This window comes from Trachinotus anak, unplaced genomic scaffold (assembly GCF_046630095.1).
Source record: "Trachinotus anak isolate AG129_WGS33_773 ecotype Australia unplaced genomic scaffold, CSIRO_AGI_Tana_v1 ptg000021l, whole genome shotgun sequence".
In the NCBI taxonomy this organism is placed as follows: Eukaryota; Metazoa; Chordata; class Actinopteri; order Carangiformes; family Carangidae; genus Trachinotus; species Trachinotus anak.
The window spans coordinates 23,682,811-23,707,702 of NW_027273872.1; the positions used below are offsets into that span (position 1 = coordinate 23,682,811).

At 39.9% G+C, this 24,892-nt stretch overlaps 2 protein-coding genes across 3 annotated transcripts; both read right to left on the minus strand.

The window, feature by feature from the left end:
- Positions 1-1,177: 1,177 nt before the first annotated feature.
- Positions 1,178-7,098, minus strand: LOC139605787 (cyclic nucleotide-gated cation channel-like). Of its 2 annotated transcripts, XM_071457569.1 has the most exons (11): positions 6,573-7,098; positions 6,116-6,205; positions 5,038-5,148; positions 4,658-4,849; positions 4,450-4,560; positions 4,012-4,118; positions 3,364-3,851; positions 2,965-3,243; positions 2,236-2,334; positions 1,699-2,076; positions 1,178-1,614 (listed from the first exon to the last, which is right to left on the minus strand). In XM_071457569.1, exons 2-11 carry the CDS (start codon positions 6,202-6,204, stop codon positions 1,429-1,431), a joined length of 2,040 nt encoding a protein of 679 aa, XP_071313670.1. In that variant the 5' UTR covers position 6,205; positions 6,573-7,098; the 3' UTR covers positions 1,178-1,428. The 2 variants fall into 2 exon arrangements, with proteins under 2 accessions (XP_071313670.1, XP_071313669.1); XM_071457568.1 differs by lacking the exon at positions 6,573-7,098 and having other exon boundaries at positions 6,116-6,510.
- A 2,363-nt stretch (positions 7,099-9,461) lies between these two features.
- Positions 9,462-23,217, minus strand: LOC139605517 (plastin-3-like). The gene is made up of 16 exons (XM_071457047.1): positions 23,087-23,217; positions 19,473-19,541; positions 18,695-18,846; positions 18,430-18,559; positions 17,670-17,802; positions 17,484-17,565; positions 17,032-17,197; positions 16,617-16,756; positions 16,256-16,351; positions 14,597-14,783; positions 14,378-14,456; positions 14,170-14,290; positions 13,091-13,224; positions 12,485-12,608; positions 12,157-12,281; positions 9,462-11,647 (listed from the first exon to the last, which is right to left on the minus strand). Exons 2-16 carry the CDS (start codon positions 19,531-19,533, stop codon positions 11,515-11,517), a joined length of 1,863 nt encoding a protein of 620 aa, XP_071313148.1. The 5' UTR covers positions 19,534-19,541; positions 23,087-23,217; the 3' UTR covers positions 9,462-11,514.
- Positions 23,218-24,892: the final 1,675 nt, after the last annotated feature.

Genomic DNA, 24,892 nt, shown 5'->3' on the forward strand with positions numbered 1-24,892 from the left:
CAACACTAAGCTAAGGTTAAAGTGAATTAATTGGCTAACCTCAAACCCCGGTCGCCACATTTGCAAAGAAAATAAAAACCTTGTCGGCCGGCAGAAGTCTCTATTTCTTCACCAACAGCAGAGAATTTCCACCACACAGCTCTACATTTTTAATACATTCAATCATCTCATAAATCCAACTTCTCCCTGTGCCTCAAGGTTGTGTCCTTGATAATTTTAAAACTGCTTGTGTGACCCACTTGCTGAAAAACCCTGGACTGGATCATTCTCTTCCTCAAAACTTAAGACCAATTTCCAAATTGCCACTTTTATCTGCACTGGGGAACAACAGCCCCTTTGAGTAGTTCCAGTCAGACAAAAAACTGTGGGTACGCCGTTTCCCACACATGAATTAGTATTTATAGTCACAGAATGTGCAGTGAGACTGTGCGCACCTCATGCATTAAGTTAGACATTAGTGAAAATGTCAAATAAAGAGGAGACATTTAACGTAAGATAAAATAGCCAACTTCATGGAGCTTGCATTCATTATTATTATTATTATTATATAGTTTACACAGCAAAAACAATTTGACGATTCATAAATGTAAATAATTGTGTCTGTTTGCTCAATGTTCCCTTTGCCACTGTTTAATATTGCATCCTCATTATTTATTGTGAGGCATTCTGTAAACTGTTTCAATACTATTTTAATATTTACTAATTACAATTTTGGGCGCCTGTCTGATGCCTAATGAAGACATTTCTAGTCCTGACAGATGAAGTTCAGAGTAAAACAGGACTTTACAGTTGGAGTAACTGTACTGAAGTAAACTGATGAGCTGTAAATAGACAAACTCGTGACTTCTCGTCAGTTTGTCAATCACTCCAGACCAGGGATGTTAATCAACAGGAACATCCCCCAAAATACCAATCTTTAAGGCCTATATCTAAGTAATTGGCGAACTGTTTCCAGATGGACCACAAGAACACTGATTAGGAGGAATGAATTTAGCCAATGAGTCCATGAGTTGTGGAAAAAATGTATTGACTTAATATGTCATGAGAGAAATTTGATGTTTTTTTGAATGGGAGTCTATTGGAGCCAGAGTTTTTTGGAGCCAGATCCTAGTGGCCCTCAGTGGTGTTGCACTTTACACCCAGCGCGTGCGTCCATTTTTATACACAGTCTATGTTTTTTGCTGCAATTCTTTAGTTCAAACAATTGTGAGTTTTGGAACAAGAAGTTCCAAAGGTTCAGTCGTCTGCTTGACTGACTTCTGAAATATGTTGTGTGATATGACAAAAATAAAACCAGTTCAGTGAATCAGTCAAATGTATGATATGTGAGCCATAGCACCACATGTTAACAAATACTGGTCAGTATTTAAAACAAATAATAGCTTCATGCTGCTTTTTCTGTATGTCAATGAATAAATAAAAGTTTTATCAGAGCCGGATGTTGATTTCACTGCGCACACCATCACCACCAGAAACACTCTCATTGCCGTCAGCGTCTGACAGGAAGCCACTGCCTGTGCCCACAGTGGTGATGTTGTGTTCGAGGGCTGTGATTCGCTGTTTCATTCGCAGCTGGGAAGAGTTGAACTCACTCTGGAGACGGGCCAAGCACGTCTGAAAATCAGGTTATCATCAGATATTATCAATATAGCAATAAATGTGTGGAACGTAGCAATAGTAGTAACTTATTGTACTGACCTGTAGCCGATCCAGACTGGTTTCCAGCCTCTCCACTTTCTCCTCAAGCTCCTCCCCTGCAGACACATTCACTTCCTCCAGAAGCCCCTCCTTCTGCAGGATGTCCCGTCCCCTCTGCTCGAGCTGGGCCCTGGCATGGGGGAACTCTTGAAGCGCCTCCATTAGATCTTGTTTAGAAAGGCAGAACAGGTCTGAGTATCCCAGACTCCGAATGTTAGCCGTACGTCGGTTCCCCATCTTGCTGCCGCTGATGTTCAGGATACTGATTTCACCAAAGCAGCTCCCTGCAGTTAGAACAGCTAACTGTGTGACTCCATCCTCCCCCACCACTGCCAGGTGGCCTTCTTTGATTATGTACATCTCTTTGCCTACATCTCCCTTAGAAAAAAAAGACAGAATAAATAGGTCAGGAAAATTAGTAAATAATATTACATCAGTACTTTTAACTGTAACTTAACTTTAATTAACCACAACCACTCTTGGCAAATCTTACAAATTGCTCCCTTAAGTCACACCCCTCACGATACAACAACTGACCTTTCTACAGATGTAGTCTCCAGGACTAAAAACCTGTGGTCGAAGTTTTAACACCAACTCTACCAGGAGGCCGGCCTCACAGTCCTGGAAAATACGCACCTGTGCGCACACACACGCATGCACATATATATAAACACAACAGTATGTCAATGATTGTGGAACTTGTATGTCACAGCGGTAGAAGGAGGAACCAGTTATATGAAATATGGGCATGAGCAGCAATATTGGCAACTTAAGTTATGGTCACATTATCTTTCCATATTGGTTCCATCAAATTCAACGTGATATTTCCTGTTTTCCTGCAATCTCCAGTCAGCTCCAGTGGACTGGCAGTTCAGAATTCACCTTTTTTTAAACTTTGTTCAAATTGTTGTCCTTGATCAACCATTAGAAACACTGATCAGCTGCCTGTTACCAAGCTTAGTACATTTTCACACCAGCCAACTGTCACTCTGCTCTTCCACACTCTTTACAGTTCCTTCTGAACAATGTTAATTTATTACCTACATCTGAAATGTGAGATTCTTTCCTTTTTTTAGCACTGCATCTGGGCCAATTTCATCAAATGCAATGGTGATATTGCTGCACCTTTAGAGTGATGCCTTTATGCATCATAAAGTAATCAAAAAATATAACTTTTGATTATAATCTCTAGAAAAACATGCATTGAAAAGCTATGACAAGTGTATAAGAGACTGAGGTTGGGCCACATTGTCTAAATGTCTTTACCTTTTTCAGTGTGTCTAGATGAACATTAATAGCAATCTCTGCTCTCAGTTTATTGGGCAGGCTCCTCAGCACTTCCTGTTCATCTATGGTCTTCTGATTGGTCCAGAGGTAGTCAAACCAGCGAATGACGCGCTGCTCTAGCACCTTGCTGACATGTCTGAAGTGCATGTAGTGTTTCAGTGCATCTACACGGCTCTGAAAGGCTGCCCTCGTGGCATTCATATTGGAGATCATGGCTCCAACATTTCCCACAATGGAGGCAAAAATCAGGACACCAACCTAGAATGGAAATTAATACAAACAGTGTTAGCTGTTTTGATAGACACCCAGAATCTGGCTTTCATGGACATTCAAGGTAAGATAATTACAGTTATGGTTACACCGTTGCTATGGACATACCAGAAAGTCAAATATCAAGAAGAGGTATTCCTCATCTCTAACAGGAGGTGGTGTCTCTCCAATGGTGGTCAGCGTCAGGGTTGACCAGTACAGACAGTATATATAACTCCTGGTCAGGGAGCCAAACTCTGGGTCCGAGGCATTGGGATAAACCCAAGAATCAGAGCCCAGACCTAGGACCTTGGAGAAGCTATAGTATCCACATGCATTCCAGTGTATAATCACCAGGATGTACAGAACCAGTTTACATATTCGGAAAGCATTGGGGTAGCCCGTTCGAGTTTCTGTACGTTCAAAGAACTCAAACAGACGTGTGAGACGCAGGAGCCGGTTGAATCGAAGAAGAGGAGTGTAGCTGATTCCAACGGTCAGGTACAGGAGGTCAGTAGGAAGGATGGAGCATATGTCAAGTTTACACTGTAAGGTTCGAACGTAGGTTTCTCTCAGGCGCCGCACATCTTTCACCATCAAGCCTTGATCCAAGAAACCTAAAGAAAGGATAGAAACATAAAGAAATTCATGAATGTTGGTGTCTCAAATGGCAAATGTATTAGTCAATGAAAGATCCAGGACATGGTTTCTTCTCAGAACTTTTCGTGTAGTTGTGGAAATTTGAGTTCTATTCCTCAGATTTCATATTTTCAGTACCTGTGTTGAGGCGGACAGCAATATCCAGGATATAGACTCCATCACAGAGATAGTCCAGCACCAGCCACACCAACACATTCTTCATCTGGAGCTCATCAAAACAGGCCCTACAGAAACAGATACAAACATACATATTAAGCATCAACAACAAATATTCTCTTGGGGAAAAACAGCGCCCCCTTTGGCCAATACATTCTAAAACATTATGTGGTAATAAAAGTAGCCTCCCAGGCCCCTATATTGAATTTCTAATCCTAGAAACTGTCAAACATGGCAAGTCTTTCATTCAGACAGTGATATTGTATAGGTAACATCACATCACGGTGCCCATTTTTCTTTCTGCAGTGTTGGAGTTGTCATACTATCAGAATCTGTGGTGGCATAGAGGTAGAACTGGAACTGCCACCAGTACTATTAGTCACAGTAATGGTTACCGACCTGACAACTAGTAGAGTCCAGTTATAAAACACTGCAGCACCAATCACCATCAGCCAGTAGTAGTATCTATCATCAGATGGGGATAAGACCACGATATTACACTTCCTCCTCCTGAAAGACGAGGACAAAACAAAGACAAAGAGATTTATGTTTACATAAATGTTTATATGTTTATGCAAATGTCAGATTTGAGGTTTTGGTTTCTTACGTGCGCCTGCTTCGTCTGATTTCATTATCTGCATCAGAGCCAGTGTGGCTGTGGCTAAATCTGCTGGGTGGGGCCTGTATGTCCATGTGGGCAGGGCCTCTGAAACGCTCCAGGAAGGAGTCTGGTCGCTCCGTCTCTTCAGCCAAACCTTTCTGAGCCCATTCTCTAAGAGTCATCACCATACTAACTAGCCTGAAGACAAGTAGAAAGATAAATTTATGCCCAAGACCTGTTCAGTATAATCTATGTCTTCTACTGCTGATCAATACAATGAATCTAAGATGCTAAAACTTCACAACAGTGGGCAATTACAGTTACTATAATCACTCTGTGGAAATAAATGGATGTGAATAAATACTTCTGAAATACAGCTGTCATACCTGGAGAGAGCACCTCGTCCACGAAAAGAACTCTGGGAATTAATTTCCCTCCTGTCAATGGCCGCCATTCTCTGCAGCTCTGAAGAAGTGTCATCACACATCGACTGCCCTCTACATACCACAAATACATCAAAAGTGAAAAACCAGTGACTGCTATCTACAACAATATCTATAAACTAATTTACAGAGGAAGGCATTAACATTCTGGAATTGAACAACGTATTTATTATTACTTTTTGTGCCACTTGAGGGTACTGCAACAAGCTGTAATCCAGCAGACCCTGACTAATATGAGCAATCATTTGGAATCATTTTGAGTACCTAGCATGTATATAGTAGGTCTAATATTCACTCTTTGAGTTCTGTTTTAGTTTCCACCAGTCCCTGAGCTTTTTACCCCCTCAGTGCGTAGCTTGTTGACAACTGCTTGTTGTCAGTGTGGTAGTGGGTAGGAAGAGGACAGGGAGTTTATCTGAACTTTTTCACTGAAAACAGCTTGTGGCTGCTGGGTTTGATGAGAGCTGTGAGACTGAAACAAAACATTAAAGTTTAATAAGGCCATAAAACCAAAACAATAACTGCCTTGAGGGGCATTGCAAAGTCAGCTGATATTTCTCAAGCAACACCTCTCACATTTCACATTGTCATTTTATTCTGTTGTCAATATAAAATTATTGATTGGCTCAACTTTAAGTAAAAAAAATATTATATGTATCTTTGTCAACATTAACAAACTACACAAAACTAAAAGGTGCAATATAAAATCAAAAAGACTGACCCGCAAGCAGTTAGAATACAGCTTAACTATCAACCTTCCCATAGCTTTAACTCACTATAAAGTTTTACTTTGTAGTTACTGTAAAAATGTAATTCTCATAAGATGTGTTCAAGTTATCTCTGGTTATCACAATGACATGTATTTTCCTATAAATGCAATAAAATCATATAGAATACACCAGTATCCACTGTAGTTCTGAACAAGTCAATTAACCCAGTGTATGTACAGATATACAGATGTGTGTGTGTGTGTGTGTGTGTGTGTGTGTGTGTGTGTGTGTGTGTGTGTGTGTGTCTATACCTGCTGAGTGTGCTGTCAGCTCGGTCACTCTCCTCCTCTGTCCATGTTTTCACAGACAGCCTGTGTGAATCCTGCACCGGACCCGTCATACTACACACACACACACACATACACACACCACACATACCAACAAACTCTACTTATGAAACACATGTAATCGTAAGATACATGAATACACACACATGCACACAATAAAATGCAAGCTACATTAAAAAAGATAGAGCCTCATGCAGACTGCCAAACACAAACACACACACACAACTCACAAACCAGCACACACACATGCAATGATAGACCCACAGTCACAAAGGAAAGGTCATCCAGTGTGAGGTCACCCTGTATCAAGCATCACCACGGAAACCAGACAGCATAGCAACAAGCTGTGTAGCAGTTATGACAACAGATCATTTGAGGGAGAGACAGAAAGATAGACATGATAAGTTCAAAGTGAACAAACCTGATAAATTTGCCGATGCCTCAGTTCAGGTCATCAATCCATCAGTTCAGTTCACGTCTTCAGTTTAGTTGCATCCCATCTATTTATCCATGTATCTATCTAGTTAAATTGACAAGACGTTAATCATGAAGGACTGACAAATGCTCATGTGAAGGGATGGACGGATGGATTGATGAATGGATGGCGTGAACAAATGTGACCGATGAAAGGCATGATCACATGGTGCTCGACAAAAGTGTTGTTTTAAATTGCAAATTGTGTGTGTGTGTGTGTGTGTGTGTGTGTGTGAGTGTGTTCCTTTTCACCAGCAGGCTCATCTGAATTCAAGAACCTTGTTTGAAGTGGCCTCTGAACTCCAAGTGTGTCTTTATGTGCATATATTCTCCTGATTACTGAGAGACAAGCGTTTTCATCCACGCACCTGCAGATGTGAACTGAGACATCATTTTATTTTACATTTATACAGAAATGGATTTTAATCCTGTTGTGTCACAACAGCATCATGGAATAAACAGTTAAGATCAAAAATGTGTGTTTAGAGCCAAACGTGTGCTAAAATTAAACACTATTTACTTGCAAATTGTGGTGCACACACACACACACACACACACACACACACACACACACAAAATATGTAATCATGTGCAGGGTATGTATATATATATTCTTTGGGATTGAATGTCACACAGTTGGTTGAATTAGACCTGGGACATATCCAGTAAGCTCATCAGCCACCTCTCTACACTGATTACAACTATCCATACCATTATCATCGTGTTCTATCGACCGCACTCAACATAGTAAAAGCCTCACAGCAGCATTGTTTTGTTAATGCAGCTGACCTGTATGCACTTACTGTTACATAACGGAATAATACAATAAACAATATCTTTATATTAGTTATGGAAAAGCTGACTACTGTGAAAGGTGTTGTTCATAATGAGAAACTAAATCTCCCACGTTCTTAGCTTTACTGTGTGTTCTAGCCTCTTTCAGGGGGGTGAGGGGGGGAGTTTGAGGGTCCGTCCTCCCTGATTAAGACTTGGACTCCCCCTAAAAGATGTTGGGGGTAGGACAAATCTAAATGTCCTACTTATCTGTAATTGTAAATATCACTTTATATTTCCCATGTTCATGCCTGGAGGAATTTTGTACTTCGATTTGAGACGCCTCTAAAGTGGACCATACCAATTTTTAACTTTGACATTAGTTGAACGTCTTGTCTGCCCGCCTCCCTCAGTGGCTCATGTCCTCAGGTCTGTGCTCCCCTGTGTTGTCAAAGTAAATTGAGACATTAGATTTTATAATAAGTAACCTCTTTGTTTACAGGAGTTTTACCTGGTTGGGTTAATGAACATTAAAAAAAGCTGAAGGCCAAGTTATTGTATTAGTGGTGGGAAGCAAGTAAGTACATTTACTCTAAGTAATGAAGCTTAGCATCAGTTAAATCAGGAAGTCTCTCTCCTCTTTCATTCACAATTCTCTCGTTTCTCCCCTCTATGTGAAATCAGCTGACTTCAGGTGTACGGCAACCAATCAGGTCCTCCCACAATCTCGACCAGCCAATCATGTTGTCCCTCTCATACTGTCATACAAATCCGTTCTCCTCTGATTTTGCTGCAACCCTTCTTCATACCATCCACCTCCACCTCATCACATCCAGATCTCCAGCTCATCATCAGGACCACCACCAGTGTCTGGACCCCGAGGGAGTGTTCCTATACTTTGCACAACCTCACCCCCCTTTTCACATATGATGACATCAGGTTGGGGTCTAATCGCCAAAGACTCTCTGTTTTGCACATGGCAATAAAAGTTTTTTTGTTAACACAAATGAAGTCTTTCCTGATTGAACTCTACTTAAGTACAACTTTGAGGTACTTGTGCTTTATTTGCTACTTCATACCACTCCACAACATTTCAGAGGGAAAATTTTGTACTGTCTACATCATTAGATTTGTTTGACAGCTTTAGTTAAACAAGCAAGGTAGTGTCAGGATTGTACCACTTCAGCTCACTGAAGCACGCACCTGTACTGCACTGGGTTACCTTTCATCCTGAAGGTCACTGTCTGATTCACTCTCTCCCCACAACATAGCTCTTTTGTTTCAGATCACTTTTACCACTCCCACCAACTCCATGTCCAGCCACAGCAGGCACTTGTTTTCAACAAAAAAAGCTACAATAAACCCACTGTACATATAATACTCAGGAATTAGTGGGGACTAAAACAGACATATATTTACATATATCACATATGACATATCTGCTGGACGTGTTTGTCATATCAACTTTACTGATTCTCAACTGGAAATGGACACAGCTCCTGGTTCTGAACCAAAGAGAGACATTAGGCAAACCAGAAACTCTAAAGCTCATAAACACACTGTATTTAATGTGTTGAACCAGTTCATTCCTCTAACGTTGATAATAGTGGTTTAGTGTATTGAAAGCATTGCACTGTGGGTCTATGGAGTCTGCAGTGTGCCACCAACATAATTCAGTCTTCAGTTAGTATTTAAGAAATTGACATATCAAATTTGTCAGCTGTTGTTGGACCTCACTTAATCTTTGACATACATGGTTCCTTTTAATTACTGTAAAGCAATCATGAGATGGAGATGAGTCTATCATAATGATGAGATAAATCATCATTTATTTTTATTGAGTTTGTAATTTAAATGCAAATTAAATAACTTTGTAAGTTTGTTCCATTTTCCATTTCATTAATCCAATTCAAATTCAACCCCATTAATTGATAAAAATGGAATATTTAATATTTAATTTAATTATGTAAGTTTAATTAAATCTAAGTTTAATTAAGTGGCAGTCAGGACTCCACATAGGACAGAAAAAGACCAAAAGTAAACAGAAATCAGAAATCAAACATCATATGGAAAAATCATTTTATTCATTATTGATCTGATTGTACACACTGGATGTTGAAGGTATTGCTGGCATGTAAAGCAATATTTTCTGGCCACAGTGGCAATCCAAAGGACCTGTTCAAATACACAGCTGATTGTAATCTTATCATCAGCTGTAACAAACCTGATAACTTCTAAACATATCCACATATACAGCTGCAGCACTGAAACAAAATTTCATATTTTAGATTCAAACAAGACTAGAAAGATGTCGTAGGATGTTTCTTTTACAACTGAACTCGTACGTTAATCTCGGCTGTTTAATCATCTACAGTTATTAAATTCTGATGTTGTGTTCCTGAATGAACAGTCTGGGAATCAGACAGCATTTCGATAGATAGAGGGGGAAGCAGTGCACTGACTAGAGGAGACATCTTTATTTTTCACAACACAGGGATACGTCACTGTCTGTGTTGCTGAGGTTATACATAAACAGTAGCAGCTTTGACATGTTAAATCAGATGTCCACAATTTAGAAAATAAACTGCTGCACAGACCAACAAAATAAACTCTGTTTGTATTTTTCTTTTCTTCTTCACTTATCTATTTTAGGTTATTATTAAGGTTGGTTTTTGGTTTCACGTTAGGGATCTGAAATATTTTCAGGTGCATATTAATGATACTGTGAGAGATTCTTGTCAAGGAGTCAGGTTTTTAAAATCCCAGATTTTTGGTTAAACGATGGATACTTTAATGACACTTCAATAACATATTAAGGGATTTTTAATTTTACAAGTAACCCTACATTTGTACCTTAAAAGGACCTTAACCTTTCAATTATGGGTGAAAATGTAGGTTTTCATGCTATATTTTGGTTCAATTAATGGATATTACATTAATGAGTTTTTAATGGATTACCTTCATGGTACACTGTGATAAGTTTTAGAGGTAAGAAAAAAAAAGGGAAAAAAAGACAGCATGAAATGTTTGCTATAATTAAAAAATTAAGACTTTGAGATCCAAATTAAGGGAAGGTTTTCATGTTACTTGATGAAATATAAGGGTTTTTTTTTTACCTTTTAAAGATAATCCAGTAAAATACCTAAATTTGCCTTAAAAGGTACAAATAAATTACATCCATTAATCTATCAAATAATCCCCTGAATACCTTAATTACATCAGTATTAATGGATACGTGAATAAACTTGAAAGGTAAAAAACATTAAGGTATTCAGTTTTACACTAACTGACTATAATCTAGCACAGCTTTGGTCATATATATGTATATAAAAAAAGGCCAAAAGGTATTCAGTAGAGTATTATGGCTTAAGTACTGTGTAAAGGCTGGCACATCAGAGAGATACAGCAGAGCTTTGAGGCAGTGACACATGGGAAACTTTGAGGCATTACAGTAAGACTGCAGTACAGTCTCAACATGGATCAAAAATAAAACATGAAATGTTGAAAAAATCACTACCATGGGATTTTTGCTTTCAACAGGGCTGAGAGATGTTAAGTGATGATATTCTTTAAATGTACCCCACGTATCATATCCCTTACATTTACACAAACGAAACCTTTATTCATTTATTCAGGAGGGAGCCTATCCCAGAACACACTGGGCAGACCCTGGACCAGACAAACACAAACACGCTTATATTCATATCTATGAGCTTTTTGGGAAATTGACTCTTTCTTAATGTGACTCTGCTAATCACTCAGCCGTCGTACTGCTGAAAAACTAAACTGAGATCAAGAAAAAAAAACCTAAATATTTTTCATGTAGCCCTTATAAAAGTCCCACTTTACTTCAAATTGTCTGAACATCCAGCAAATTCAAAGCCATCAGAGGATCACTATTGTTTGTGTTAATGTACACAAATGTCATTTGATGCAGCATAGATGAATAAAGTGGCACTTCTATTGGCTAACACAGAAAAATCACTTAAAAGAACAAGACAATATATCTATGTTCACTCTCTTCATGTGTAATCCATTCAAACAGACAGACAAGCAGTCAGTATGTGTGTGTGTGTGTGTGTGTGTGTGTGTGTGTGTGTGTGTGTGTGTCTCCTTTAAGCCTTCTTCATGCCTCTTCCCATCAGGCAGGCGAAGATGGTCATCACCATTTTAGGGTTGACCTCTACCAAGTCCTCAGGCAGGGCGTAGACCTTCGCTCCGATCTTCCTCGCCATGGAAATGGCATACCTGGTGCAGGAAAGGCTCAGTTAGGATCACTACGGCAAAGCAGTGGGTCCATGACACTTTTAGTTTCTCATTATGCGTCCTACACATTTATTCCTGTTTGACATTCTCTCTGCTCATCATCGATTTATCTATAATCACTGTGATCTGTGAAACCTATTGTGCATCCTTTCTGCTGTTTTGAATCTAAGTTCTAAATATTAGATTTTTTCTATTTTATCTTATTTTATTTTATTTTATTTTTTATAAGAGATGGGAAATTCGGGAGAAAGTGGGGGGTAGACATGCAGTAAAGGGTCCAGCGGCTGGCTTTTGAATGCTTACAGCAGCAGCAGCTTAGCCTCTGGGTGAGCGGTGTGGGAACAGTATGTGTTGCAGTGGAAGGAGTATGTCATGTGAATGTAGCAGTGTAGCTCGTAGTATACTTTGGTTTTAGACTCAAATACAATCACGTACTAAAACCCAGCAGCTACAAATAAAACACAGTCATAGAGAAGCAGGAGGGTGATTACTTGGCGTTGTTCAGTTTGTCTTCGTCTGACAGCGTTCCCGTGGCAACCAGCTCAAAGTTCACACTGTGTGGCTGGATGGCATCAATCAGGTCCAGAACTGGAACACTGGTACCTATGGCTTTGTCCTAAACACAGACACACACAGACACACACACACACACACACACACACACACACACACACACACACACACACACACACACACACACAGTAAAATTCAACAACATTTACGTAAGAAACATATATCTTTTAGTATAGAGTTGATCTAGCTGATTATTGGGAAATACATGCTTTCTTTTACAATGATTAAGAAGTTTATCGCACTTACCTTAAAGCTCTTGATGGATGAACTCTTGCCAGCCTCAGCCAAAGTCTTGTTGACCCATGAAACTATCAAATCATCTCCTGCAACTTCTCCATGTCCAAGGTCTTCAAGAACATTTAAAGTGTACCTGCGTACAGTATAGATGTTGAGCCCACATGTAAGAATATCAACGATTACGTCACATCAAACTGTATATACGCCTTCTGATTGCAACACCCTTCTGTAATGACTAAATAAAAGAAGCTATGTTTCGATCCCTCTGTCTCACAATACTGTTGTTATGTTTCCTAAAATAAGTCAAAAGATTTTTGCTAAATCATTACTACATTTCCCATAAACCCTTTTTGTTTTCAGTCACACAGAGGACTGCTGCTTCTCACACTGATTTCACAGTGAACATGTTGGCAGTGATGTGACATTAACATGGACTCTTCCAGCTTTAATTTTACTGAGAGAACAGCACCGCCTGCCTGTTTTGTGCTGCATAGCAACATCCAGAGTCTGAAGGTCAGTGGATGTGGACTTTCTCTCCAGTGGTGTTTTTGTTTGTGGCCATTTCTCAAAACGAACATGTAATAAATTAAAGCTTGACTATTAAGAGTAAATCACCTCCTCATCAGCTGCCACACCAGTGCCAGGGTTAGAGTTGCGTTTCCATCGTAGAGGTCCTGCCCACCGATTCCCACCAGGGAGAAACCTGCTTTAGTCTTACCCAGCTCCACAGCATAGTTACAGTTCTCTATCTGTCGGACACACACACACAGAGACACACACACAAAGTTAGTATGTTTTCAGGCTCAGTTTGTGGGAATATAACATATATAAACAGGTCGTATATGTGTCCTCATTCATTACACCTCCTCTATATAAACTGAGTCCCAACTCAGGGGCTGCATCCTTCGCAGGCTGCATGTGAGGACAGATTGCGTCACAGCGGCGCGACCAGGCTGTCCCAGTTTGATCCTTAAAATGCAGCCGAGAAATGCGTCCTTCTTTTCCTGGCCAACGAAGGCTCAGGTGCAACCGATGTAGCCCAACCTGTCTCAACATTCAAGGTATGCCGGTGATGAAAGAAAACAATGCCAACAGAGAGCCCGATCATCACACTTTTAAATGTAAGTTTTGGGTTTCAGCTCGGTTCAACAGCTAACAGTGCGGCTGTTGCACCTTAAAACCTCAAGTTTTTGTGAAAAAAAGTTTTGTGTCGTCAAGGCTGTGCTTTGCGACACAGTGTCAAGGGTAGGAACAGTTGCTAACACAAAGTGAAAATCCTCCATAGACCAGATTGTCTCACTTTGTTTCGGCCTTCGTGGTCTACAACGGCTATGAAGAGCCACGCCTTCATGGACTGCATCATGCAAAGGATGCGGCCCCTGAATTGGGACACATATTATTGTGTAGTGTTACAAAATATAGACTATAATTTATGTAGCTGTAACCACAGCAACTGTAGCCTCTATTGTGGTATGTAGAAACCTGTGAACATGTATAATGCACATGTAGCCTACTTTATACACGTGAGATGTCATGAAAAATGAAGCTTTGTGTCATTTTCTGATTAAATTTGGTTCATTTTTTTGAGAAACATTTTTATTTCATTTCATTTCTTCCTCGTGCTTTTCAGGTTGAAAACCTGTTCTGTCAAGGATACATACCAGAGTAGTCTGGAAGGTAGTTTGCATATTTACCTTTTTTAGATGCCCTCCTCCTATCCCTTTGAATGGAGGGAGGTTGACTCTGTTGTCCCAGTCCACTGGCACCTTAATCTTTTCGTACAGCTGGAGAATCACCATGGCGTTCTGCAGATCACTGCATTAACACACACATCTATGTGAATTGTGTCTCACGGTGAAGATATTAACTACAGTAAGTCACTTCAGACGTAAAGATACTGACCCGTAGATGTGGTGAACATGTGGACTGACTCCGAGAGAGTTCATCCAGTTCCTGAAAGTTCTCTCCTCTCTGGTCTCACCTAGAGAGAGAGAGAGAGAGAGAGCGCTGAGCCTCTCAGACACAGGGTCCAGGAGGGGTTTAGTTGTGGAGAAAGCTACTTCCTACGTGTAGGCCGATGGGTGAAGGTGTGTGTCAAAGGAATTACTTATCCATGCTTACTTTCCAGATTCCAGTCTTGGTTTTCTGGTTTGGTGAGAGCCGGGTGTTTGTTGAACAGCGTGGCCACGAAGGCCATGTTGAGCTTCGCGTTTCCACACACGACATCAGTAGCAGTTACGAACTGTCGGCAGCCGAGGCGATCGGCCTGTTTGAGCATACAATCAGCTCTCTTCATGAGATCCTTCTCCTGGAAAGACACACAAAAACACACATTTGGATTCATTTGGGTTAAAGAACATCAATCACACATAAAAAAATAACTTCGCAAAACATGTGAATACAAATCCAAATTCTCTGTAGCATTTATGTTGGATTTCTAATGAGGAAATCACTGGTTCACTAAGAGATCGTCCTCAGTTCTGTCTGTTTGTTTTGTTTTGTTTTTGTGGTTGTTGTCTGGTCTCTGACTGTACATCACAATCAGTGCAAGTCAGTAGTATTTTACTCTACTTTAATCTGAATCTTTATCTGAAGTGTACTGTAGTTTTATGAAAACTGACTGTTTTCATTACACTGTACATGTAAAAGCCCAACTAGGGACAAAAGTTGAAAATTACCAATAGCTATAAACTCTCTGTGCAACACATCAGTTTGATGCTTTGTATTGGAAAATTGTTAAATCGTAACTTCCCTATTAGATAAATAAATAAATAAAATAAATTACTACTATGTGTACAATACAATACATACAGAAAACGCTAAATGTGGGATGTGATTGGCTGAGTTTGAGTTTCACAAACAGGTGACTGAAAGGTAAAAAAAAAGACAGCAATGACATTTGCCAAGATGATGAATGCATGAAGGTCTTAGAAGATTAAACTGTCATATTGAGAAGACAACGCTTGTGTGTTTTGCTATTTTACAGTGTACTAGTGATGCACAGTTATATCGAAGGGGCACTGCGGTCAATCCCTCGATCAGGCTGTGTTCAGACTGTGTTTGGACTGATGAGCTCGTCATGATTTCTCTCTTTTTTTTTTTTTAGGTAGTGGCCAAAAGTTATTATGAGCTTTTAAATAGTTTATGTTCAGGAAGTAGCTGTGACATTAAAAATCTTAATGTCAGACTGTGCTCTGTCTGTTGTGGAGACAGCTGTTACCATTTTCATTTTACCACAACAACATTCACTTTAAATAAATATTTGTTTATTAAAATCAGCCTACTTCAGTGTCATATGTCACCACATCATCACACGTAATGTCCCACTGAGAAATAATGGCAATGTCGTCTCTGAACCGTGGAAAACAATTTGTTCAGGTGGGTGGCAGGTGGATGATTTATGCATATTGGAGGATTTGGATGATATCAGAGCTGAGCCGTACAACTTGTTCCATTATATGAAAAATAATCAAGGGAGAAAGAGGAACGAGATCCAAATCCTGCTTACAATCGAAGCTGCAGGATGGTATCATGATCCTAAAATAGTTCTACAGGAAGCAGGAAGAAGGTTAACAGGAAGTCCGCTTCCATTCAGCCTCTAATAGCCAAATGAAAAACATTACTGAGATGACAGATGCTCAGTTTCAGTGAGATGCAAGTGAGGCCCAAATGCATTACTGATTCAAACTGTAATGACTGATTAAAGGGAACCGTTATATTTTGCTGCCTAAGAATAAAAAGTCACATATTCTAACCGGACTTGTGGTTTTATCAACTCACATATAGACCAGCCATATCGATCTCAACCCGAGAAACGTCCTCTTTGCTGCCATCTGGCGCAATCTGCTCGAGCAGGTGGAAATACGCCTTGGAGTCCTGCATAGACACAGAGATACACACACACGCACACACACACACACACACATGTGAACCTACACAGAGACTCAGTGAGATATGGTTTAACACCAAACAACACTGATAATTACTCCCCACCGCACATATCAAAATAATTCTCTGGCGATAAATGTAATTTTACCACCATTAGGTTGCGTATATTTATGCACACTCACATGATGCATCAAATAGCATAAGAGTAAGACTAACAGTGAGAGTTTTAGGCCTCACAGGAACATTTTGTTACCTTAATATCTCCAGAGAAGTTTGATATGGACATGCCGACTTTCTTTAAATGGAAATTGGCCCAGCGCAGCAGCAGCTCCTCAGGACTGAGCTTCATCAGCTCTTCCAGACTCTCCCCTTCCTCAAGCAACGCTGCGATAGCTGGACACACAAAGACAAACATGACTCGGGTTTGTTGGGGTAGAGTTAGAGGTGAGTAAAAGTAAATTGACAGCAAAATGTTCATATTCGAATGTGTCCACATGTAGATTCACGTGTATAATTCTTTGTTCCTCCTTAGAATTTTGATGCTAAAGTTTTGTGTTTATAATCTGATGTCAGGGTCATATTATCATGTGTCTGCGCACATTTCTGTCACTACTAGCATTGTGTTTTTTTCCCCATACAAATCTAGATATCTGTGTGTTTGTATGCACCTTCATTGCGGCTCAGCTCTATATCAGCAAACAATCCTATTTTGATAATCTGCCAGAGGAGCCCGAGCACAAGGTGAGGTTTTCCCTCCTTCAGATCTTGAGCTCCAATGTTGACGACCTGGCAGCCAATCGCCGAGGCTGAGTTCAAAGCCAGGTTCAGATTCTCCTGTTGTTAAAAAAAAAAACAACAGATGCTGATAGAGGAAAAAGTCAAGGTCAGATTCTTGCAATGTGATGTATATTTGTATATATAATGCTGCAGTTTCACATATGAAGGTGGATCAAATGTTATCTCCAGTCATCATCTTTAAAAAACAAACTATATTTTCAAATAGATTTCATGGAAGCTTGTTCTTAAGTTCCTGCATGTAACTCTAACTTACATCCACATTGTGAAGTTATATCACAGTAAACATGAAGTAAACAACTGATTACTTAAACAGCTGACCGACCTGTGTGGTGAAAGCAGTGAGTTTCTTTTTATTGATGGTTCTCTCGTCTATGGTGTCAGGCACAGAGAGGTTGATGAGTTTACTGCAACAACAGAAAGTAGGAAATCATTGCACATAGCACAGAGAACTGATATCATGGACAGATATTTGTTTGATTTGTCTCATATAATAAAGTTCAGGGTTTACCAGAGCAAGATGCCGTCTGCCACTGCTTTAAACAGAGCTTCAGTGTTGGGGTTGATGGGCAGAACATGTTTACAGTCTGGATCCTTCTCCAAAGACGAGTTGATGTAGTTGGCGAAGGCAAAGCGCTCCTGCTCTGAAATACAGTGAAGTCAAGAGTTACTTCCCTTACTAGTCAAAATCAAGCAGCAACCTCCTGGGCTGCAAAATGAAGCCAACATTTAAGTACCAAAAACTGCAGTTCCTCTAATGACCACTAGAGTCTGGTTCCAACAGTGAATCTTTCCTCCCTCATGACAGCTGTAAGGAAGGTGAACTGTAATTTAACTCACTCATCTGAATATCATTACTTAAAACTGTGTATATTTGAGGGTGTGGCCACTTTGAGAGAGCTAATTCAAGTCACTGTGACCTCTCTGATGTGTTTGTGGCCTTTTGGAGGATTTTTCATGCAAATATCAGGCAAATAAAATGGTTTACTGTGCAATTAACAGCATGTGAGGAAGTCAGTGCTCCTGTTTTTTGAGGTGAGAGGAATTCAAATATTATTTTACTTATATATTAGCACTAATTAGCAGATATCTGTGTCTGTGCTCAGAAACCAGTGGGTGACGTCACAGAGGCCACGTCCATCTTTATATACAGTCTATGATCAAAGTCTGTCATGGATATGGGCTTAGCTCAGTGGCTAATGATTGTTATATAGCAGTCTATTAGCATTAGTGTTCCCCGATGATTAGATCAGTTATTTAGTTTTACTAACCAGAGATCGAGTGTTGGGTTCCTTCACTGGAGATCTCACTGGTGCCCCCGATGGCGACGATGCCTTCTTTCTTGTTGAGAGCTTTCCTGAAACCCTGGGCCATGCGGTCGTCCTTCATGTCCAGGAAAATCTGAACGTACACACACAAAAAGTTTTTAAGTTAGTCACACCCTGGTTACTGTATTTTTGTCAGGATAGTGATCAATACAGTTGATTTAATTAGTTAGTTAGTTAGTTAGTTAGTTAGTTAGTTAGTGTTACCTACAGCCGTGAATTCTTCAAGACTGATGCGGCTGTCTTTGTCTCGGTCGAGCTTCTGGAGGAGTTCTCTGATCTGGTATCCGGGCAAAGCAAAGCCCACCTCGCGGAAGAGGTCACCGAGTTCAGAGGCGGTGATGTATCCATTACCATCCACATCTACAGAGGTGGGGTGGGTGCAGGAGGGACAGGGACACAGACAGGGAAGGGAAATAGAGAAGTTTAATTCATATTTTATTTAGAGACCGTGTTGCTCTTCTCTTTATCTGACTGATACAACACCTTCAGGATTCAGGTACTTTCATGACCAGTTGTACATTTGCTGTTTCATATTTTCATGTTTACAATAGAGGAATAGATGATTAGTTAAAATCATTCTGTCTCTCCACTCATTTTACACACATTTTCCTCGTCAAACAGCTGTATGACGTCACTTGTGGAGGAGCTTCCGAAAGTCTGGTAGCAAAATCCACCTACCAGCAACTGTAAAACTCACTAATTAACACATTATGTCTCATTTGTTTAAACTGTACAAAAAATAACCACCAACTGTATTTTCTCATCCTTATTACTATTCCTAAGCTATAACTGAGGTGTGGGTGTATCAAAAGATTTCTCTCTTCAAGAAAAACATCTGTCTGTCAGATGTACGCACACATGAGGACACAGTATATAAGAACATGTGTCTGTCAGCTGCTTTAACCCACTTCAAATATGATCGACTAATTTATCATTCTTTGATGGGTGTCTGCAACCTCCACAAACACACACACATTTTTACTCACCCACTTTCTGGAAGCCCTCCCGGATCTCCTCCATCTCCTCTGTGCTGACCTTTTCCGACATACTGACACCTACAAAATAGTACAACAGAACATGGCAAATGCTGCATGTAGGAAATTATACCCTGCCAATATACTGAAATACAAATTAAGCAATTTTAGCTGAGGAAAACACAGGTGCATTAATGGATAAGTTATTATCAAATTACCTGCAGCACTTTAATTTTATAAAGGCAAACAAATGAAACTACGCCTTCAGCTTGATCTCATGCTAACATTATAGTCTGTGTTACCCACATTATTAAGTCATTTCTCATAAATTTTTGTCAGAAAATCTATCTGTCTGCATAGATTCATCCCAGTCATCAGGATGACATGGTTTATAGATGATGCGTAGTCTCTCTTTAATAGATCAATTTATATGAGATAAGTCCACCAGATCATTTTCAGCTAAACATAGTGAAGCTGAGCAGACGGGTTCACAATCACTCCTTTGAGGATGAAACATCTGATTTGTTAAATAAGATGGCTGCAGGCTCTATCAACTCTGTCTTTGAGATACAGCAGTTTGGTGCGTTCATCATCCCTCTTTGCTTGGGTCAGCCCGGAGCCACGCTGCAGCTCTCAAACAGCACAGCTCTGTTCACTCAGCCAAGAAGATCATAGCTTGATCTATTACACAAAGAGACACTCAGCTTTAGAGAGACCATTATAACATCTATAGTTTTATGTAGATCGCCTTTGTTGTAATATGATTCTGTACTGGAGGCATAGACGGTTTGTATTATTGCTCATGTAGACAGCTATTTATCTTACAGCTACTGTATTTAGACAATAGTTCTCTCCAGGACATAAACAGATACATGACCTACATAAGCTTATTGCATGTAGGATCATACACCTGTGTATCTTCTTTATTTCCCATTTCCAGATGACAAAACCAATGCTTTTATCCATTATAACTAACTACAGAACTAAATACACCCAGAGTGAAGACAGTTGTCTTCACATTTTGAGACCAGTGCCATTGAGACCCCTTCTACCACCAAAATACAGAGCAGGTAAAAGGTATTTAGCCATTTAAAGCATCCTCAAACATCAATGGCAATGTATTTTTTTCCAGAAATAACATCCTGGGCACTCAGACAATCCACAGACAGTTAGTTATTTTCTGCCAAATTTTAAACAGATTTCTTTTTCTGTCCATATTTCAGTTCACATCTTTTGCAGAGGGGTGGTGGCAGCTGAAATCTCAAAAAAATAACTTCCTCCTATCAAACCAAAGGTGGGAATCTATATCCGTGGTATCCACTAAAGATTATTAGAACTATTCAGTATGTGAAAAATAATTCAATTTACATCAAAATTAATTCAACTTGTACTAATTTGTATTTGGGCACAGTGAACCTTTAACACTGCCAAACAAGCTAATGAAATAATGGAGCTCAATGGATCTGTTTTAGCAAGCAGATCCCTTTAGTAACAATAAATCTGATTAGATCCTCAGCAGGAAGAAGTAGAGCTCTGCAGCAGCTTGACAACATTACATCAGACAATGTTATAGAAAACATTAGCCTGGATATACAGGCCCAGTAAGAAGAGATAGTGAAATTAGCCTGTGCTGTATATATATATGAGAGAGAGAGAGAGAGAGAGAGAGAGAGAGAGAGAGAGAGAGAGAGAGAGAGAGAGAGAGAGAGAGAGAGAGAGAGAGAGACCTGCTGCAGAGAGCAGAGCCCTGCTAGCTGGTACCAGAGGATATGACAGTTTGATTGATTACATTCACATACAATCAGTGCAAAACTAGAAGACCGAAGCCATTTGAATATTATTTTCCTCAGGTAACAATGACATCCATCAGAGAGGTGTGATTTGATGAGAAATCCAGATCTGGCTTAACGAGATAAATAATGTTTTTCCTGCCATTTTTCTGTCCTCCACTTGTGACTTTTAAGACACATTAGGAAAAAGGTTTTAGCCACAAAATGCACTCCATTTCCATCAGGCTGCCAAATGATCTCATGTGCTATGATCATGTTACAGGTCTGCCAAATAAACAAATAGGCTCAGCTTCAACGCAAGATGCAAACACACAGGCTCCCTGATCCCTGAGCCATTAATGTCTCCAAAAACACTTTGAGCACACAGTTTGTTTCGGACTCTGCTAAGAAAATAAAAACAGTGGTCAGATGTCACAATGCCTAATGTCAGTTATCTTTTCCCAAGGTTGTTTGAATAATGAATGGAGATGCATTCTTCTTAATGCAAAACAGGCCTGCATACACAACATAGATGGTGTCCTCCTCATGACCAAGAGCAGTGCACAGCTGATCCCTGAACTCTCACAACAGTGATTACTGATTTACCAAACTGGAGACAGCAGTGTGGAGGAATTGTTTTAAATGCATATCCTGTGCACATGAAACGCATTATTATCAAGCCGTTTATAACCTTCAAAGACATTAACTTTGTACGGTGTTTTTTTGCAAATATCTTTATTATAACTTCAGTGTTTTCAGTATGACATAACTGTTGTGCAGAGCTGTTGGATTGCAGAAAAAAAAAATATAGTTTACTGCCACCAGATGTCACTACTCCAGGAGGAAAAGACCGTTTAAAGGCATTTAAGATATGTCTTTGTGCTCTGGGTAGTTTTCTTAAATAGGTTTAAACAGCAATATTAGTCACAAAATCATAGAAGTTGTTATTTAAAATACTATAAAATTACATTACATAGTTATGTACAACATGCTTGGGAAATATTAAGAATTAAATCAAAATTAAACAGTCCTTAATGAAACATATATACAGCACCAGCTTATAGTGAAAAGAACACAGAGCGATCATCAACCACACCTCTGGTTAAAGTCAAATAATTCCTGCTTCCTGCTTCAATGACATTGTATTAAATGTTGTGTGTCCTCCAGATTTAGACTCTGAGGATTCATTCATCCAGGCACACCAGCATGGGTGCACATGACTGGAGGAGTGTGTTTGTAGGACCCTCACACACACACACACACACGTATGTGTCCAGCATGACGATGCATTTCATATCACAATTCATCCTGACACATGTCTGCTGCTGCACTGTCTGTCAGTCAGCCTCCAGTTCTGCTCATTCCTCACATTCACTGAGAAAAAACGACCCTCATCAAATGTATTTTAAATCAACTACAAAACCATTCAAGCTTAAGCGGCCATGCAGAATTTGATATTATACCCTGTAAGAAATGTCTGCGGGAAAAGCATGGTTTTGTAAATAGGTAACTAGATGAATGACAAATAGACAGTTTGACAGATGTTTAACTTCCATTTAAAATGTTTGAAATGTTATTACCAACATTAATAGTATGCATGGGATGAAAATTGTGTTTCAAATGTCCAGCCTGCCTTTCCTATGCACATCATCAACTACATGAGCAACGAATCCTGCGCATTTCCATCTGTTGTCCACACATGTTGACTCATTTCTCAACATCACCGCAGGTAAAGCATGAATGTAATCAGCTGAGCAGATGCGCCGCAGTGAGTTACCAATCTGATTTTCTGCTCCTCAGGAAACCTAACACAAAGCTTCCTGTGGGAAAACGCCCTGAAATGTTCCTTCCTCTTACCTGAAGACTGCTGGTGCAACTCAGTACAATCACCCGGGGAATGAATCCCTGTATCGGCCTCACTTCGCTCCTCTGTCCCGTTTTCTCCGGCTGACACCGCCCGGTCGGAAGAGCCGCCCCGCCTCTCCGCGCCACTCCTTCCCTCACCAAGCCTCCCCCGCCTCCTCCCCAGCAGCAGTCCTCTCTGAGCGCCCAGCAGGAGCAGGTGAGCTCCCCCGGCACTGGCCTTTCACATTGTCTCAGCTTTAAGAACAATAACTATGTTTTCAACCGAGCTTTGACTAAAAAAAAAAAACAAAAAAAAACATACATACTAATAAAAAGGAAATAGATACATGGAAAGGGTTTTCTAAAATTGCTCACACCATGGTCAATTGTTATGCTAATGCTAACAAAATTTAAAAACATTAGCTTAAGTGGCTAGTTGTAGCGATATCGGTTGTACTGGTTAAAAAGTGCACACATGGTACTTTTCCAGGTAGAGTTCAAGTCCAGTATTGGAGAGGTGATATCATGAAAATAAACAGCAATTTTTTAGATTTTTTTGCAAAATGTAAAACCTAAAAATGTGTTCACAACTCTATTAATGACTGATAAAACATGGCCACTTGGAGACATTAACATTTTTTTCCTTTAAGGAATTGATTAAAAAAATAATTTTGCTTCTAGTAGTTAATACATTTAAGGAAAAAGGGGAACACAAGGGAAAACCAGAAAAAGCTACAGGAAGTTTTATTACTTTCCTTTTTTAAAATTATTTTTCTTTTCTTATTTATTTTTTAGGCCCAGAATAAGACCTAAAGATTATTATTGTGAATAAGCTCTGGCCTTGGATGAACTGATTTGCACCATATTGGGTGGAGGTTTAGGGCATGGCACGGGGAAGAACCCAGTCAATTTTGGTGCAGATCTGGATCATTTACTGTTAATGTGAATTTTTCCCTCTGCAGTCTGGTGTATGTTGTTTGACACTGGCCTTGGCAGAGGTCTGCCCTTCAAGTTTGTTTTGCAATAAACACAGTTCAGCAAAGTAGCACTGGTATAAATAAAAATCACCTCACCCAGTCAGGTAGACTAACCATTTACAGCTGCGTCTGTCTTTTGCACAACCTTTAAGTCAATTCAAGTATTTCACTGTCCCTCAGGATCAGCCCCACCCATCCACCACCTGATGAACAATATTGGCCAACACTGTTTGACTCATATTTTAATTATCCTGAGTAGGATCTACTGAATCTTGGAAAAATCTGCAGTCTAGTTTCCTGAGCAGTTTAGATTCCCTGGATATTTCACACAAAAACAGTAACATGCTCAACTCTTAGATTATAAAATGTATCACCATCAGTGTAGATTGGGTTCAAACTGTAATCTGCAGCAGATTACTGATTATTCATTCTGCAAACATGCTTTATCAGTGAGTGTAACTTTGTGTGAGAACTGTCAGAGCTCTGGTGCTGCTACCAGTCTCTACATGCAGGAATTCCTCCTCTCTCCCCCCTCCTCCTCTCATTCCCACTCATCTCATACCTTTCCTTCCTTTCCCTCCCTCCTGTTTTTTTCTCTTCCCCTGCACTTGTGTCTCTCTCTGTCTCTGTCTGGAGTGATGTGCTGAATCTTGTCAGAGTAAATTCCTCCTCTGTGGCAGAAACCCAGGAAGAACTTTCCAGAGGGCCTTGACTTTTCTGTTTGACGCCCATTTTTATGGGAAACTGACATTCAGGGCTTTATAGTTATTCTCCTCCAGCCCACTGTCATCTGTTCATTTTCATTTTTCACTCGGCTTGTTGCATTAGATGAGCATTGCAT

Excerpts from the sequence above, each read along its gene's own strand:
- LOC139605787 (XM_071457568.1), bottom strand. The coding sequence starts at position 6,240 with ATGTGTGGTGTGTGTATGTGTGTGTGTGTGTGTAGTATGACGGGTCCG. Across the intron at positions 4,119-4,449 it reads TGGACTCTACTAGTTGTCAG|GGCCTGTTTTGATGAGCTCC; the intron begins GTCGGTAACCAT and ends CTGTTTCTGTAG. Across the intron at positions 3,244-3,363 it reads TCTTGATATTTGACTTTCTG|GTTGGTGTCCTGATTTTTGC; the intron begins GTATGTCCATAG and ends TTTCCATTCTAG.
- LOC139605517 (XM_071457047.1), bottom strand. The coding sequence starts at position 19,533 with ATGTCGGAAAAGGTCAGCACAGAGGAGATGGAGGAGATCCGGGAGGGC. Across the intron at positions 18,847-19,472 it reads GGAGGGCTTCCAGAAAGTGG|ATGTGGATGGTAATGGATAC; the intron begins GTGAGTAAAAAT and ends CCACCTCTGTAG. Across the intron at positions 11,648-12,156 it reads GACAAACTGAACAACGCCAA|GTATGCCATTTCCATGGCGA; the intron begins GTAATCACCCTC and ends TTCCTGCACCAG.